General features: G+C 43.0%; 1 protein-coding gene across 10 annotated transcripts in view; it reads right to left on the reverse strand.

The window, feature by feature from the left end:
- LOC138958135 (V-type proton ATPase 116 kDa subunit a 1-like) overlaps positions 1-19,065 on the reverse strand; it is a 39,574-nt gene that overhangs the window by 12,721 nt on the left and 7,788 nt on the right. For 5 of the 10 annotated variants that reach the window (XM_070329202.1, XM_070329206.1, XM_070329203.1 and 2 more), the window contains exons 11-20: positions 17,638-17,788; positions 15,652-15,791; positions 14,892-15,031; positions 13,752-13,845; positions 12,037-12,155; positions 11,009-11,160; positions 8,430-8,530; positions 7,550-7,654; positions 7,023-7,088; positions 3,091-3,141 (exon numbers count right to left, since the gene is read on the reverse strand). In XM_070329202.1, coding sequence (XP_070185303.1) covers positions 3,091-3,141; positions 7,023-7,088; positions 7,550-7,654; positions 8,430-8,530; positions 11,009-11,160; positions 12,037-12,155; positions 13,752-13,845; positions 14,892-15,031; positions 15,652-15,791; positions 17,638-17,788 — 1,119 coding nt within the window. The remainder of the gene's footprint in view (positions 1-3,090; positions 3,142-7,022; positions 7,089-7,549; positions 7,655-8,429; positions 8,531-11,008; positions 11,161-12,036; positions 12,156-13,751; positions 13,846-14,891; positions 15,032-15,651; positions 15,792-17,637; positions 17,789-19,065) is intronic. The other 5 variants (XM_070329210.1, XM_070329209.1, XM_070329207.1 and 2 more) reach the window with 1 other exon arrangement.

Below are 19,065 nucleotides of genomic sequence, written 5' to 3' on the forward strand. Positions count from 1 at the left end.
AATAACTCTGTCATTTTAGTTTTCATAGATTGTCGTTTTCTTTCAAAAATATGCTCATCTTAATCGACGATTTCAAAAATAACTCTGTCATTTTAGTTTTCATAGATTGTTGAAGAGTTGCCTTCCCTTGCTGCCATAGCAAAACTGAGAAAAGCCTACAATGTCATGTGTAGCTTGCCTTCGTGTTTCTATGGAAAAGCAAGGAAAAACAACCACTCTTCCACAACTGGGTCAACCCATACAAATCTAACAAGATTATTTCCTGAATGTGTCTATTCACCGCTGCCATGATTGCTTTCCTCCGATAATCAGTGGCAACGTGCAATTGCCTCGCTGTTTCAAAGGGCCGCAATTCTTCTACAGCCTCCAAAATCTCTGACAGAGTAATTTCCAGAATGTGTCTAATATGATGTGGACTTTGTAACAATAACTTGAAATGGAATGCAGCCTAATCAGCGAAATGACACTGCCAGTACTACTAGCTGTTGATACCAGAGAAGCCCCCAACCCCTGCATCCGTCCCTCTTACATGGTCAGTTACTTATTGTCAATCCCACAAAAATACATTAAAGACATGTTTCAATCTCACAGAAGATAAAAATGAAGTATAAAAGAGAATACCACTGATTTCCCCAAAACTTAAATAAAAACCCTACTTTATACTCTTAAAAAAAACTTTTCAAGGAAAAATCATGAAATTGAAAAGACAAATGTAGTTCAGTTTAGTGACCAACACAAGAACGTAGCTGAAATAAAGGTTAAATATTGTTAACTTTGGGTGCCTGTTAATATAATGTACCAGAAAAAAATAAATTCTCTGATAACCTTGCACTTCAGAAAAATTCCTGTTGTTAGTACAGTAAGAAGGTTTCTCTGATGCACCTTTGCACGCCTTCCTTTCAATAAACAACTGAACGTAACGTAACATTTACTTTTGCCACAGGAGTTCAACTGAATTACAATGGTAACTGTGACAAAAAGAAACCCATGGAATGAGCCTCAAGTGTCCGGTATCCTATTCATAATCTGTATCATCAAGTGTCCGGTATCCTATTCATAATCTGTATCATGAAAACTATTCATAAAGGCACTCTCCTTCTTGTGAAAAGTTTGGCTCACCGTCTCAGATGTGGACAGGCCTTTTTACATGGGATCATCAGACCATCCATCCATTTCCAAACTACCAAAAATCAACACCCTTGCAGTGGTGAGTTGCAATTTTTGGATGAATTAATTTCTTAAAAAGACACGAGTGGACCACACAATTAATTCATCAACAAATTCAAACTGTGCCCAGAGAGTACCCAGGCTTTTGATTTTTGGTATGTGAACAAGTGGAGGGATGGTCTTATCCCACGTAACAGCCTGGCCAAATCTGAGAGGATGAGCCAAACTTTGTATGGAAGCAGTGTGCCTTATTTTAAGTCAAACTAGTAAATAAAGGGACAACAGAAAGTGTTTGTGATTGGGAGGTGTTCTCTCATCAAAGGGGCCTAGCATGGCAGGTACCACTGTATGACAAAAAACAAAAAACAATGTCCCAATGCAACAAGTGGTTCATATGCATAGGCAATGAATATTTTGTGACGCTTTCTGCAAATAGCATGTGAAGAACAGAGAGACACTGACAACTACATTACAATCAACACATCATGTGGCGAGTGTGACATACATACAGTATAAATGGATACCTAACTGTTTCTAATATTGAGGAATGGGGTCGGTAGATATAGTATGAACATCCACTACTCTAACACTAGCAACTATATAGGCCCTGAGCATGTTTCTTTGTAATGATTGAAAGCAGTTCACACGCATGTCGATGAGAGTGCAGCCATTGTATACAATTCAGTCAATGAAATAATCAAAGCAATCCTCAACTTTACAGCTACATGTACTGCCAATACAATGGACTGACCCACTTCAGTTTTAAATATCCTTCCAGCAATTTGCAGCTGCCCTAATGCATGTCACTATTTAGACATTTTAAGAGAGAAAATCTTTGATTCAACAGCTGTTTCAGAACCAAAGAGTTTCACCTCAATCTTCCCTAGTGTAGTACAGCGAGAGAAAAAATCAAATCACATCAAACAAATTGTGTTCTATTTCATGTCTGAAACAGCATGACTTTTTGAATCTGAATATCCAAACTGTCCACATGGTATCATGCTTGTACTGCTAACACCTGCAAATGCCAGCTAGGATAGGAATAAACTGAGATAGCGGTGTACGTGCTCAATTTTTTTTTCTCCCATGAACTGGTGCAGACCTGTAGGTTTAAACGGTACCTATATTTAGATATATTAGACTATTACTTCTACTGAGTTTGTCATCAGGCATGTGTTTGCGCTGTGTAGGCTGATACCTGATAGGCAGAACAAGGTCCAGCAACTGTTTATAACTCCAAAGGAAAACAGAGAGGACAGGGTGTGGGTATTCACAGAGTAAGAGTTGTTGCTTTTTTTTTTTTAAAGAGTTGTAGGGAAGGGACAGTTGGATCAGGAGGTGGAAAAAAGGGTTGGTTGGTTGGTTGGTTATCATAAATTCAGACATTGTTTTTCGTCTCTTCAGCAGTGAATGCTATTTGAGAGCGATGCAGGTTTGTTTCCTTTTTCAGTTGGAGGACAGAGAGATTAGATCCTTTTTCAGTTGGAGGACAGAGAGATTGGATCCTTTTTCAGTTGGAGGACAGAGAGATTGGACCTTGGGGAGAATGGGATGTTAATTGACACTATGAAAGCAATCAGCAAGTCGTATATGTTCACTGAAGTTGTTTGGGTTTTTTGTCAGATGTGTGCCAGAAAGAGTATGGAACTTTGTGTAAGGCAGAGGCTGAGAACAGACAGAGCGTCCTAAGTTAAAATGATCTGAGTTACCAGCATCCTGATTTCAGAAGAATAAAAAAAATCCCAAAAATTCCACCTCCAAGCACTAAGCTGCAAGTAGTATCCCCAGTAAAACATGAACATGCCTGATGACAACGTTAACAACAGGTAACACAGTAGAAGGCAGCGATATGATATTGGTTACAAAAGTGTCCAAAACCCGTCTCCCAGGGGCAAGATACGGTGAAGCGTAGCATGCACTTACCGCCACATCAACCGTGCCAGGGGCCACAGGGGCGGGCTTGTTTTTCTTTTTCTGACACCACGTACACGCATGTTAAGACACGCCATGAAAGCCAACATACCAGGTACACATATACCAGTGTTAACACATCGTGAGGGGCCAACACAACAGGTACACATATACCAGTGTTAACACATCGTGAGGGGCCAACACAACAGGTACACATATACCAGTGTTAACACATCGTGAGGGGCCAACACAACAGGTACACATATACCAGTGTTAACACATCATGAGGGGCCAACACAACAGGTACACATATACCAGTGTTAACACATCGTGAGGGGCCAACACAACAGGTACACATATACCAGTGTTAACACATCGTGAGGGGCCAACACAACAGGTACACATATACCAGTGTTAACACATCGTGAGGGGCCAACACAACAGGTACACATATACCAGTGTTAACACATCGTGAGGGGCCAACACAACAGGTACACATATACCAGTGTTAACACATCGTGAGGGGCCAACACAACAGGTACACATGTACATGCACACAACACAAAGTACAGTGGAACCCCCAATTCAAGACCTTTCTTTTCTACATTTTCTATGTTCATAACCTCAGTAAATTAACCCCCATTTTAAGACTCCTCCCTTTTTAAGACCCAATTATCTCAGATTTTGGGAGGTCTTAACAAGGAGGTTCCACTGTACATGCACACCCGTGTTAACACGTTTCATGAGGGACAACACAACAGGTACACATCTACAACATAAGGACACGTTTACCAGTGTTAACACGGGCTGTGAGAGATGTACACAACAGGTAAAACAAGGTAAATATCTACCAGTGTTAACACACGTCATTAAGGGCAACACACCACAACACTCACATAATGGGTGATCCCGTAAAGGGCAGATCTATTCACGCTTTTAAACGGATTGAGAGCATCGTTCTACTTGAACTCATTAAAAATCCACGGGGCGGGGATGTAGCTCAGTCGGTAGCGCGCTGGATTTGTATCCAGTTGGCCGGTGTCAGCGTGAGTTCGTCCCCACATTCGGCGAGAGATTTATTTCTCAGAGTCAACTTTGTGTGCAGACTCTCCTCGGTGTCCGAACACCCCCGTGTGTACACGCAAGCACAAGACCAAAAGATCCTGTAATCCATGTCAGAGTTCGGTGGGTTATAGAAACACGAAAATACCCAGCATGCTTCCTCCAAAAGCGGCGTATGGCTGCCTAAATGGCGGGGTAAAAACGGTCATACACGTAAAAGCCGTGGGAGTTTCAGCCCATGAACGAACAAACAAACAAACAATTAAAAATCCACAAGCCTGGCTGCGTTATGAGTGGGAATGTTTTGCAGACTTTATTTGGCATGTTGACACATATTCAACAAAAATTCCCTCTCTGCACAGAAAGTACTGAATTTCCAGGGGCGGATTAGGGGGGGGGGGGGGGGGGAGGGGGGGGTTACAGGGGTTCCGGAAAAAAAAGAAGATTTAATACGAACTTTAAAAGAAATAATGAGTGGCTGCTGACACCAGTTGATCATGTTTAAAATCAAGGATAAGCCATAAATTGTTCATAAAATAGCTAAAACTCTTCAGCTTCAGGGGGGCTTTGCCCCCCAGACCCCCCAATGGGGCCTTGCCCCTGTACCCCACAAGGGGTCTACCTCTGGACCCCAGGTTGTAACCTCCCCTCTGGCGTAACTGCTCCGCCCCTGATTTCGGTATGTGTTTCGATTGAAAATTATATTACATGTACCCCATACAATAGCATACATAGATCTGTGGGGCTAACATGATTGGTTATAAGAAAAGGAAGATAATGACTGTCATTTTACAAAATCAAAAGGAGAGGAGGTTGGGAAAGAAGGAGGGGGGTGGGGGGGATTGGGAAAGAAGGGGGGATCTAGTAATCATAAACGCATAGATATAAGAGTGGTGTCATGAACAATTTTGTCATGAAGATAAGGGTTTTTTCACAACAGAAGAAGAGGGTCTATTGGGAGTTTTTTGGTGAAGACTTTTCAAGGATGGGAAAACACGGAACAAAACGTGGCAAACAAAACAACCAAAGCATTGAAGCCACGGGCATTCATGCAAATCAGGGTCTCATGCAACCTGGGACGTCATGCATATTAATTAAACTTAAAAAATATATATATAAACGTACTGTAACCGTAGAACAAAAATGTGTGAGCCAACAAAAGCCTGACATTATTACTGAAAATACCCCTGAAAAAGAGGAGATAGAGATAGAGAGAGAGAGGAGGAAGGGGAGTGTGTGTGTTTGTTTGTTTGTTTGTTTGTTTGTTTGTTTGCTTAACGCCCAGCCGACCATGAAGGGCCATATCAGGGCGGTGCTGCTTTGACATATAATGTGCGCCACACACAAGACAGAAGTCGCAGCACAGGCTTCATGTCTCACCCAGTCACATTATTCTGACACCGGACCAACCAGTCCTAGCACTAACCATATAATGCCAGACGCCAGGCGGAGCAGCCACTAGATTGCCAATTTTAAAGTCTTAGGTATGACCCGGCCGGGGTTCGAACCCACGACCTCCCGATCACGGGGCAGACGCCTTACCACTAGGCCAACCGTGCCGGTGTGTGTGTGTGTGGGCGGGGGGATCAAAGTTATGGTGAATGCATACCTATACTCATGGTTAAAGTGCAAAAAAGCACATCAGCCCCTTCACTGCAATGCATGTTATCATAACAGTGGAAATTGTGTTTATATACAGTGCAAGTTGATCAGTCATGTTATGGGAGATTTTCTCCCGGACATATCTCTAGGTTAAAATGTGTGTAGTTGCTGGGTTAACACTAAACAGCTGTGGTGATGAATTAACTCTAATTTAGTTTATTTCAATCTCAGTTAGAGATACATTGTACTTTCCTCCACGTGTTAGCGGCCATGTTCCCCACCACATATCTATTCAGGTTTTTACACAGCATGAGCGCATCCTTTAACTTAAACATACAACAAACATCAACAGCCTTGCTGTATTACGTGCATAGTGGTATGCGTTTTAAGGCCTAGATACACGATCGGTTTCGCACGTACGTTTGAGGCGGACGGGTCAGACCTCAATCGTCTCAGAGGAACGGAACGCTTGCCACACCATGCTCCTGAGACGTACGAGGTGAAGGTCGTTTTACCCCACATTTGACGTGGAAGTCTGCAGCATGGACAGCAGGAACAGGTCTCGATGTTGCTGGTTTTTGTAGTTTTTTACTTCCATGGTTCCATAGATTCCAACTCGTCGCCAAGATTCAGGTTGATGAGATATTTCTATTCCGAATCGGCAAGTTTTGATGCTGAACTGACCGCCATTTGCAAAGTGGGTGACGACTGAAAGACGTGCGCTCATTGGCTGGAGGATGTTTGCCATCCGTTCGGAATAGATCCAGCTGTATTTGGAACGGACGGGCCGAGGCGGATGCTGTCAAGCGTGTGAGACGTACGGTTTGGATGCCACACAATCGGTTTGTGGTCAAATTTGGGCGGTCGGTCTCAAACGTACGGGCGGAACCGATCGTGTATCTTGGCCTTAAGTGAAAGGATGCTCTTATCCTTTGGGAAAGCCTGAAAGACCTGTGGCAGTGAATATGATCGTGTATGCGAGAAAAGCTGCACTTTTAAAATTGTAAAGTGACGGGAGTCAATAAGCTTGGGGTTGGTTAAGGAAACTACTGTGCAGAAATATGTTGTCAACAGTACAGGGTAAATACTGTTTGTTACCAGTAACACAAGACACAACATAGATTCCTTTTTGACACACCGAAATCTTTTGTGAATAATCATCCCTACTGTATCCAACCCACACCCAACTCTCACCCTCGTCTCATCCCACCCCACTCTCACTCTCGCTGCCTGTTTCTATGACAACATGTATGACACAGAATTTCAGCAGTTTGACCCACCTCTGCAGTGACTTCGTTGGGAATGAGAGCTTCTGTGGATTTGACTCCTGGAGCACGACCAGACAGCTGCACAGATACATGAAAATATCATTCATCTGACAAATGAAAATAGCATTAATCTGACAAAGAAAGAAAGACAGGGAGAAGAGGGGGAGGGAAGGAGGGAGGAAAAGAGAGAGGGAGAAAGAGAGAGAGAGAAAAAAAAAGAGGGAGGGAGAGGGAGAAACAGAGAGGGAGAGACAAAGAGACAGAGAGAGAGACAGACGGACAGAGATAGACAGAAAGAGATGGGCACACAGAGACATAGTCAAAGACATAGTGAAAAAGAAAGAAAGACAGACGAACGAGAGACAGACAGACAGACAGAAAAAGAAAGGTTGGTTATTGTGTTTTAGCGTCTCTACAACCTAAATGGCAAACCAGGACCAAACGAAACAGAAAGAAAGCTAGAGATAAACAGAGTTAACAATGTACACATAAACTGCCAGTGCAACATCCGATCCTGGATTATTGTCAATGTCACTGACCAGCATTTTGCGGTTGTGTCTTGACCTCAGCACTAGCGGCTTGACCAGCAGCAGTACCGGCGCACTCAACACGGCACAAATCACAAACACGTACTGAAGTGTTTGCTGCACACACACACACAACATGAAAAAAGGTAAGCACTGTTCACGCTAGTCATTATTAAATTTAAAACCATTTATTTTACAAATTTGAATCGTGGCTCTCACAGAAATAAGTCACCCTGTTACGGCATGTAATCAGTCTAAACTAAATCCAAATGCCAGAAAAGTATTATGTATACTACCATTCTATCTGGTTTTTTCTCTTTTTCCTGCATGCATGTTTTTACGCTGTCCAAGCCTTGAGACTTGCGCTGTGAATGTGAGGGTGTCACACTTTATTTTCTTATTTCATTTCTTTATCATCCCATTGCTGGGAAATGTGGGTCGCTTCCTCCCAGTGGAAAGCTAGCAGCAGCAAGATTCACCTTACACAGGTGTGTGGGTAATTAGGTGCACTCAGCCACCTGCACTTATGGCCGAATGACCGAGATCTTTTACGTGCCACTGTGGTGACACAGGGGTGAGATATAGATACTAAGTCTGCACATAGAATTGACCTGTGTCCGTCCCTGGATTCGAACCCATGACCCTAGGATCACAAGTCAAGTGCTCTACCTGGGGCAGCGCACACACCTGGGTAGCGTCACTTTTTGCTGCTGGCTTTCCACTGGGAGGAAGTGACCCGAATTTTCCAGCATTGGGATAATAGAGTAAATGAAATGAAATGAAATAAAATTGAATGAAAATGAAAGTGAAATGAAATTAAATAACTCCCCTATTTGTTTCTGTAGTGAATTTTTTAAAGTCATTAGTTTTCTTGACATGCTATGTTTCTCACCTGATTGGGATAAAAGGTGACTTGCGAGCAGGGTACGAGAGCTCCACTGCTCGCGGTGGAATTGGGTAATTTGGACGAAAACATGAACATGTTGATGTATTCTGCAAAAGAACACATCACAAATTAAATAAATCACAACACATGTGTCCAGGATTTAGATGCAATAAGAGCATGCAAAAGAACACATCACAAATCAAACAAGAAATTCCTCCGATAGGAAAAACACCCCCATTGGTCAAAGGGAAATAACCATTCTCACTGCTCAGGATTGAGCAATTTAGAGCTTATCTCTAAGCCCCTTTGAACTGTTCTGGCTTCTCAAAGGAAGGCCAGTACATACAAATACACAAAAGCCACCAGACCACATCACAAACAGAACTGAACAATCCACAGGTGTTGCCCACATAGAGAGAGACACACACACACACACACAAACACAGAGAAGCCGTATATATAGAGAGATAGATGACAGTGTATTTTTCGCGTGGCTATAAATTGATTCGACCTTTGCACTTTTACAGTGAGGATAATTTACGGGTCCAATTTACGTTCTGGACACTGCGGTGACCTTCTAAAAATAGTAACAGAACGCCGGGAATATCCGAAGATGCCCCCTCATACTATAGTGCACCATACGAAGGAAGGGAGGTAAACGCTGAAAACATGGAGAAGATAAGGAAGAGTTATGCCGTAGTTGATCCCCCCAAAAAACCAAAATCCACCAATAACTCCCTAACCGTGTGTTTGACTGGTCCCAATTTTTGTAAGGACCGTCTCAGGAATGTATAGAACCTGTTCACCAAGTTTGGTGACGATCGGTCCGTTCATTCTTGAGATCTACTTGCGAACACAAACAAACACACAAACATACAAACAAACAAACACACAAACAAACAAACACATCGACCGAAACCTATACACACCCCTATACCGGGGGTGTAATAAATCACAACACATGTGTCCAGGATTTAGATGCGATACAGTGGACCCCCCATTTTAAGGCCCCTCAATTTGAGACTTCTTTTTTTTCTGTTCATAAGCTCAGTAAAATAGGGGCGGGGATGTAGCTCAGTCGGTAGCGCGCTGGATTTGTATCCAGTTGGCCGCTGTCAGCGTGAGTTCGTCCCCACGTTCGGCGAGAGATTTATTTCTCAGAGTCAACTTTGTGTGCAGACTCTCCTCGGTGTCCGAACACCCCCGTGTGTACACGCAAGCACAAGACCAAGTGCGCACGAAAAAGATCCTGTAATCCATGTCAGAGTTCGGTGGGTTATAGAAACACGAAAATACCCAGCATGCTTCCTCTGAAAACGGCGTATGGCTGCCTAAATGGCGGGGTAAAAAAACGGTCATACACGTAAAATTCCACTCGTGCAAAAAAACCACGAGTGTACGTAGGAGTTTCAGCCCACGAACGCAGAAGAAGAAGAAGAAGCTCAGTAAAATGACTTCCATTGTAAGACTGCCCCCTTTTTAAGACCCGTTTTTCTCAGACTTGTGAAGGTCCTAAATGGGGAGTTTCCCTATAAGAACATGCTTCCACTTAGACAAATACCAACACTCCACAGCGTCTCTTCCAGTCCACGGCACAAAGTGCCATACCTGAGTCTGTTTGTTTGTTTTTTGGCCAAAGAGCTTGCCAGGTCTATGTAAAAACAGTTACTATGTGAGGTTAGTGACTGGCTGTAGCCAAGTTACAAAAAATGATGCTTTTGACATGAGTGGATAGGTCTAGGTCTACAGTGGAGTCCTGCTTTTAAGACCACCCCCTCCCCCCACCCATACCACCCAAGACGTCCCCCCCCTTTTAAGACCACCCCCTCCCCCCACCCAAACCACCCAAGATATCCCCCCCCCCCCCCTTTTCAGACCTTACTTTCTCAGATTTTCTGTTCAAGTCTTCTGTAAGTTACCTCCATTTTTAAGACCTTACTTTCTCAGATTTTCTGTTCAAGTCTTCTGTAAAGTTACCTCCATTTTTAAGACCTTACTTTCTCAGATTTTCTGTTCAAATCTTCTGTAAAGTTACCTCCATTTTTAAGACCTGATTTTCTCAGATTTTCTGTTCAAGTCTTCTGTAAAGTTACCTCCATTTTTAAGACCTTACATTCTCAGATTTTTTGTTCAAGTCTTCTGTAAAGTTACCTCCATTTTTAAGACCGTACTTTCTCAGATTTTCTGTTCAAGTCCTCTGTAAAGTTACCTCCATTTTTAAGACCGTACTTTCTCAGATTTTCTGTTCAAGTCCTCTGTAAAGTTACCTCCATTTTTAAGACCTTACTTTCTCAGATTTTCTGTTCAAGTCTTCTGTAAAGTTACCTCCATTTTTAAGACCTTACTTTCTCAGATTTTCTGTTCAAGTCTTCTGTAAAGTTACCTCCATTGTTAAGACCTTACTTTCTCAGATTTTCTGTTCAAATCTTCTGTAAAGTTACCTCCATTGTTAAGACCTGATTTTCTCAGATTTTCTGTTCAAGTCTTCTGTAAAGTTACCTCCATTGTTAAGACCTGATTTTCTCAGATTTTTGGAGGTCTTAAAAACGGATACTACTGTCTTAAAGTTTTGGACAAAAACTTACGGATGAGAAGAGCAGGGGCACACTGTGATTCTGAGGCGTCAAAGGTGACCCACTTGTAGAAGATGAGGCCGACCAGGTACATGAAGAGGCACCCCAGGAAGATCACCTCGGGGATGAACTCCACAAAGATGCTCAGGTACTTGCGGAAGTGCCTGTATCACATACATACGTGATTAGAGTAGTCCCTCTCCGGGCTAGGCTGGTTGAAAAAAAAACTCTCCCCGAAAGCGGTGTATGGCTGCCTAAATGGCAGGGTAAAAATTGTCATGCACGTAAAAACCCACTCGTGCAAAATGCAAAAACACGAGTGTACGACTACGAGGGAGTTTCAGCCCATGGAAGCAGAAGAAGAAGAAAACATTAATTGTATGCTTATGCCACAATGCTCCTAAATAAAAATTTGATTTGATCCCTTGATGATCACCACAAAGATGTTGAGGTACTTGCAGAAGTGCCTGCATCACACACATCACTGCATATTTGAAGGTACTGTCAACCCTGTCTACAATGACCACGCAAGGGACCGCAAGTAGTCATTACAGGCCAATAATATAGAAAAGAACGTGTCGGGGGTCATTTGGGGTGGTAATACTACTAATACCAGAAAACGCAGACGAAAAGTATCCAAAGATGTTGACACGTCAGCGAAAAAGGGTGAAGTGAAGATGACGTGCCCGCGTGGCCAGATGACACTGGTTTTGGCACCAAGCGCTACTAGCGACATCCGGCAAGGGCGGCCTCTCTGGGGTATAACTCTAGTTTCACTTTCGTTTTCTTTTCGGTAGTTAAGGGGTTATATGCAAAATAACATTGTGCTTGGTAAATCTAAATTAATAAGAACGTGTCGGGGGTCATTTGGGGTGGTAATAATGGGCAGGTTGTGGTAATCAAGGTGGTCGCCAGCAAATTACTGCAAATTACCTATTGGTGACTGAGATTCTGGCACAGATATTCCAAGACTTGCACAAAAACTAGACCATGAATACCCACGCAACAGTAAACAAATTGCACAGCTGAACAAAACTCACAGGTGGTTGAAGAGACTGAGACAGATTCCGAACAACATCTGAGAGATTCCCACGATGACGGCCAATTTCATCTTCAGTGAGTTCAGGAAAGCAATCTTGTTTTTCGCCGGCTGCCACATCTGTACAGGAGCATGGAGTTATGAGACATGGGATGTCACAAAGCATGTAAGTTATGAGACATGGGATGTCACAAAGCATGTAAGTTATGAGACATGGGATGTCACAAAGCATGTAAGTTATGAGACATGGGATGTCACAAAGCATGTAAGTTATGAGACATGGGATGTCACAAAGCATGTAAGTTATGAGACATGGGATGTCACAAAGCATGGAGTTATGAGACATGGGATGTCACAAAGCATGTAAGTTATGAGACATGGGATGTCACAAAGCATGTAAGTTATGAGACATGGGATGTCACAAAGCATGTAAGTTATGAGACATGGGATGTCACAAAGCATGTAAGTTATGAGACATGGGATGTCACAAAGCATGTAAGTTATGAGACATGGGATGTCACAAAGCATGGAGTTATGAGACATGGGATGTCACAAAGCATGTAAGTTATGAGACATGGGATGTCACAAAGCATGTAAGTTATGAGACATGGGATGTCACAAAGCATGGAGTTATGAGACATGGGATGTCACAAAGCATGTAAGTTATGAGACATGGGATGTCACAAAGCATGTAAGTTATGAGACATGGGATGTCACAAAGCATGGAGTTATGAGACATGGGATGTCACAAAGCATGTAGGTTATGAGACATGGGATGTCACAAAGCATGGAGTTATGAGACATGGGATGTCACAAAGCATGTAAGTTATGAGACATGGGATGTCACAAAGCATGTAAGTTATGAGACATGGGATGTCACAAAGCATGGAGTTATGAGACATGGGATGTCACAAAGCATGGAGTTATGAGACATGGGATGTCACAAAGCATGGAGTTATGAGACATGGGATGTCACAAAGCATGGAGTTATGAGACATGGGATGTCACAAAGCATGGAGTTATGAGACATGGGATGTCACAAAGCATGGAGTTATGAGACATGGGATGTCACAAAGCATGGAGTTATGAGACATGGGATGTCACAAAGCATGGAGTTATGAGACATGGGATGTCACAAAGCATGGAGTTATGAGACATGGGATGTCACAAAGCATGGAGTTATGAGACATGGGATGTCACAAAGCATGTAAGTTATGAGACATGGGATGTCACAAAGCATGTAAGTTATGAGACATGGGATGTCACAAAGCATGTAAGTTATGAGACATGGGATGTCACAAAGCATGTAAGTTATGACAAGTATTTGAACATGCAATCAAGCAAGCAGGCACGCATTTAGACATGCAGGCACGCATTTAGACATGCAGGCACACACACACATGTACACATCCACAAACACATATGCATGCATGGACAAACACGCTAACACACAAACATGCATGTATGATCGCACACACCCAACCCAATCACTCTCTCTCTCTCTCTCTCTCTCTCTCTCTCTCTCTCTCTCTCTCTCTCTCTCTCTCTCTCTCTCTCTCTCTCTCTCTCTCTCTCTCTCTCTGATACACACACCTAAATACAATGTACACACACAAAATAACACACAACATGCACCAGACTTGGTATGAATACATACCACAGATGCAGGCACGCAGACAGACATTCAGACAAACACACACATACACTAAAACTTACAGGATCAATTCCAAAGGGGTAGGGAGTACCATTTCTGAAGAAGTAAATTGGATCCAAAGTATATTCCTCATACTCGCTCAGGGTGGTAGTTTCACTGAAATCAGAAAGCTTAAATTATAACAAAAAAGAAACCGACCGCACACAAATCACATTTAATGTATTTCTCAGAAACAGTCTTTGTGACACAGACCTTTCACTTTTTAGAGCAATATTAATTCATTTGTTAAGCACTAGAAAACAGACATGCACATTACATATTCTTCTGTCAATGTTAACCCCCCCAAAAGATATCAATGCAGAAAGGTTAGTTTGTGTAACTATTACGTATCAGTTGTCAATTATTTAAAGTTCCATAAACTAACCAAACCTTTTTCTTTTTAATTTTGGAATGTTAGCAATCTATCTGCTATGGACACTTCAGCCGCCTCGGATAACTCTGACGCCTTGTCTAAAATGAAGAATCAGCATTTTTGGTCTGTGTCTAACCGCCTACAATGGAACCCCCACTTTACTATTATTATATGAAGTCTTATATCGCGTGCGTATCTCCAGACTCGGACTCAAGGCGCAGGAAACTATTTATGCCGTGTGAGATGGAATTTTTTTACACAATACATCACGCATTCACATCGACCAGCAGATCGCAGCCATTTCGGCGCATATCCTACTTTTCACGGCCTATTATTCCAAGTCACACGGGTATTTTGGTGGACATTTTTTATCTATGCCTATACAATTTTGCCAGGAAAGACCCTTTTGTCAATCGTGGGATCTTTAACGGGCACACCCCAATGTAGTGTACACGAAGGGACCTCGGTTTTTCGTCTCATCCGAAAGACTAGCACTTGAACCCACCACCTAGGTTAGGAAAGGGGGGAGAAAATTGCTAACGCCCTGACCCAGGGTCAAACTCGCAACCTCTCGCTTCCGAGCGCAAGTGCGTTACCACTCGGCCACCCAGTCCTAAAAAAACTGAGAAAATCAGGTCTCAGAAGGAAGAGAGTTTTAAAATGGAGTTCAATTTACAGTGGCTTTGAGTAGAACATTGGAGAAAGAAGGGTCTTAAAAAGGAGCAGGTCTTAAAGAGGGGGTCTTAAAAGGGGGGGATCCAATGTACCTCCTCAACAGACTGTGACTTACTTGTAATCGCCCATTCTCCACGCAGAGCCGAAGATGTTGGCCGACTTGGAGAAGATGTCGTTGTAGATCATGCCGGTGTATATAGAGAACAGACCCATCAGCGTGATGATGTAACGACCGCCAAGGAACGTGTTCCAGATCTGGTGGGAACATCATACATTGTGATGTAACTTACATACAGTCAACACATTCACAGGTAGAGGCAAAGCAGGTAAAGAGAGGCAAATATACACAGAAAGATGCACACAGACAGACACGCACGCGCACACACAAACAGCAGACAATGGCATATACTCCAATAGATATCTCAAAGTTTTCAATCCTTCACGTTATGTACCTTCAAAATGTTGTCCCTCAACCATATGGAACCCTTGATGTTTTGTAAGTTACCCTCAACATTTTGCGAAGACCTCTTCCTCCTTGATCTCCTGCACACACCTGGCCTTACTTCAATGTCAGAGCGTTTGCACATTGAATTGTTTTGCTTTTCCTTGAGAATCATGAAGAGACCTTCTTCTTCTGCGTTCATGGGCTGAAACTCCCACATACACTTGTGTTTTTTGCATGAGTGGGTTTTCACGTGTATGACCATTTTTACCCCGCCATTTAGGCAACCATACACCGCTTTCGGGGGAGTAAAAAGACCAAAACAGGACACGATGAAATCTTGAGGAGCGGCACACGTACACACAAACTCTCAGTCTCACACACAACCCGTCTCAGCTGCAACTTTAGCACTAACCTAGCATTAAAACCTTACCTCGTTGTCAGAGCGCTGCCTGGTGAACTTTTTCTCGTTGAGGATCATGAAGAGGCCGAAGGCGAACATGATTATGCCGTGACCAGCGTCTCCGAACATGATGGCGAACAGAAACGGGAAGGTGATGATGGTGTACAAAGCTGAAAAACACAGCAAAGTTTGGTTCCAGTTTTACTATTTCTGATAAACAAAGGGAAGTAAGCACTCAAAATGCATCTATATATATATACGACTAGTGTCTGTGTGTCTGTCTGTGTATCTGTGTGTCTGTGTGTCTGTGCGCGATGCACGGCCAAAGTTCTCGATGGATCTGCTTCAAATTTGGTGGGCATATTCAAGTAGACCCGGGACACGACACAACCTGGTCGATATTTCAACACGTGCTCTCAGCGCGCAGCGCGGAACCGATTTTGGTTCCACCTCAGCTATTTTGGTTCCACCTCAGCTTACCCGGGCCCCCATACCGACACACCATAGCCGCTACACCACATCACAACGCCAAAGTTCTCGGTGGATCTTTTTCAAATTTGGACACCGTATTCAGCTACACCCCGGACACAATATCATCGATGAGATATTTCAACACGTGCTCTCAGCGCGCAGCGCTGAACTCATTTTCGTTTTTGTGTTCATTTCACCATTATAAGTAACTCTTCCTTATCTTCTCCAGTGTTTGGCGTTTATCTCCCTTCCTTCGTGTGGCTTTCCCGTTCAGTTGTAAGTTACTATTATTTTTAGAATGTCACTGCGCTGTCCACTGCGCTGTCCACAACGCTTCCCTTGCACCCGTAAGTTGTTCTTACGGTCAAAGTGAAAAGGTCGAATCAATTTATAGCCACGCGAAAAATACACTCTCACCTATCTCTATATATTTATAGATACAGATATGCATATATATATACGGCTTCTCTGTGTGTGTGTGTGTTTGTGTGTGTGTGTGGGCAAAAACCTATGTATTATAGAGTTCTGTTTGTGATGGGGTCTAGCGGCTTTTGTCTGTCTGTATGTTCTGGCATGTGAGAAGCCACAGCAGATGATATAGGGCTAAGAAATAAGCTCAAAAATTCTCAATCCCGTTTGACAGGACTTCGCCTTTCAAAGGTGATTGTGGTGAACCGCCACGCTGTCTGTCTCTGTCGCGCCGTTCACCCCAAATTCCCGTTTCTGAGGTACTATTTTTAGAATGTCACTGCGCTGTCCAGAACGCTTCCCTTGCACCCGTAAGTTGTTCTTACTGTCAAAGTGAAAAGGTCGAATCAATTTATAGCCACGCAAAAAATACACTCTCACCTATCTCTATATATTTATAGATATAGATATACATATATATATATACGGCTTCTCTGTGTGTGTGTTTGTGTGTGTGTGTGTGGGAAAAAACCTGTTGATTGTAGAGTTCTGTTTGTGATGGGGTCTAGCGGCTTTCGTCTGTCTGTATGTTCTGGCATTTGAGAAGCCACAACAGATAATATAGGGCTAAGAAATAAGCTCTAAAATGCTCAATCCCGTTTGACAGGACTTCGCTTGCAGAGGTGATTGTGATGAACCGCCACGCTGTCTGTCTCTGTCTCGCGATTCACCCCGGCGAAGCCGGGTATTCCTCTAGTACATGTATATATATATGATAATAAAGTGAGTTATTCGGAACCAGTCTCCTGACATTTGCGAGAATAACAAGCATTGAAATGAACAAGCAACTTTCATCCTCAGTTTGACTAATTTAACAGGAAAAATATATATTATTATAAAAAAAAATATATATTTTAAACACATCTTGTCAACCCATCTACTTTTTGATGCTTCAAAACAAAAACAGACACAAAATACTGTACCAGTCTCATGCCAGCAAAAAGACAGAGGCAAATTCCCACTCCACCACCCTGTAAATTTAGTCCCAATGTAAGATTTTTTACCTTCTAAGACCCATTTTCTCAGATTATTTTTAGGTCTAAAAACGCAGGTTCCATTTGATCGAATTAGAATTACCTGGGTTGACCTCTGTGTAGGAGGCGACACCATAGGCGTCAACGATTGCCTGGAAGCCTTTGGTGAACTTGTTTGTTTGGAAGAAAGTTGGTGGCTTTTTCTTGGTCTGCATCATCTGAACGATGCTGGGCACAGTGCTACCGCTCAGTAACTGCAATTACAGCACAGAAATCCATTTAACCAAATATACATTCCGGAGGCCCGGTAGCTCAATTGGAAGAGAACTTGACTTGTGATCCATGGGTTTGAAACCAAGCTGGGATAGACACAGGTCAGCTTTAAGTGCAGACTTAGAGACAGTACCCATGTTCCACCCCATGTCACCACAGAGGCACGTAAAGACCTTGGTAATTCTGCCAGAAATGCAGGTGGCTGATTACACCTAAACACGCTAACACCTGGGTAGCGCAACTCTTGTTGCTGCTTGCTTTCTACTTGGAGGAATCTACCTACATTTTTCAGCAATGGGATCATAAAATAATGCAAATGAAAGGACTAATGAAATGAAAATGCATCCCATGTGAATCATATCAACCATCACACACACATCTGTTCAGGCTTTTACATTTGTTGGTTTGTTTGCTTAACGCCCAGCCGACCACAAAGGGCCATTTGACATGTAACGTGCGCCACACACAAGAAAGAAGCCGCAGCACAGGCTTCATGTCTCACCCAGTCACATTATTCTGACACCAGACCAACCAGTCCTAGCCCTAACCCCATAATGCCAGACGCCAGGCGGAGCAGCGACTAGATTGCCAATTTTAAAGTCTTAGGTATGACCCGGCCGGAGTTCGAACAGGCTTTTACATGGAATGAGAGCTTCCTTCCGCTTTCAATCATACCAAAAATCCACAGGCTGGCTGTGTTCTGCACAGAGTGGCTATCTGAATGTCATGACTGCAAAGATGACAGTTTACGTTTGCTTTAGTCCCTTTTCACTAGTTTCAATGAAAGTTCCACCGCCTTTTTAGCAGAATAAAATGGGTACAGACAGATATTTTCATGTGTCTCTTGTTAAATGAACAAGATGTTAGAGACTTTTGCTCCCCAAAGGGTTGGCTTTATGTAGGCAATGACAACCTCCTCCCACCTTCTGCCTTTGCTCCCCAAAGGGTCGGCTTTATGTCGGCAATGACAACCTCCTCCCACCTTCTGCCTTTGCTCCCCAAAGGGTCGGCTTTATGTCGGCAATGACAACCTCCTCCCACCTTCTGCCTTTGCTCCCCAAAGGGTCGGCTTTATGTCGGCAATGACAACCTCCTCCCAACTTCTGCCTTTGCATGCCCAACCCTCTATTAAATCAGGTACTCATGTACCAAAAACAGCCCTGAAAACTAGGTACACTTATTTTATGTACGCCCCAAGCAAGGATCAAATCCAATTTGTCGGGAAAAATGCTCTTACTGCTTGCTCTCTTTCTAAGTG

This window comes from Littorina saxatilis, linkage group LG2, assembly GCF_037325665.1.
Source record: "Littorina saxatilis isolate snail1 linkage group LG2, US_GU_Lsax_2.0, whole genome shotgun sequence".
In the NCBI taxonomy this organism is placed as follows: Eukaryota; Metazoa; Mollusca; class Gastropoda; order Littorinimorpha; family Littorinidae; genus Littorina; species Littorina saxatilis.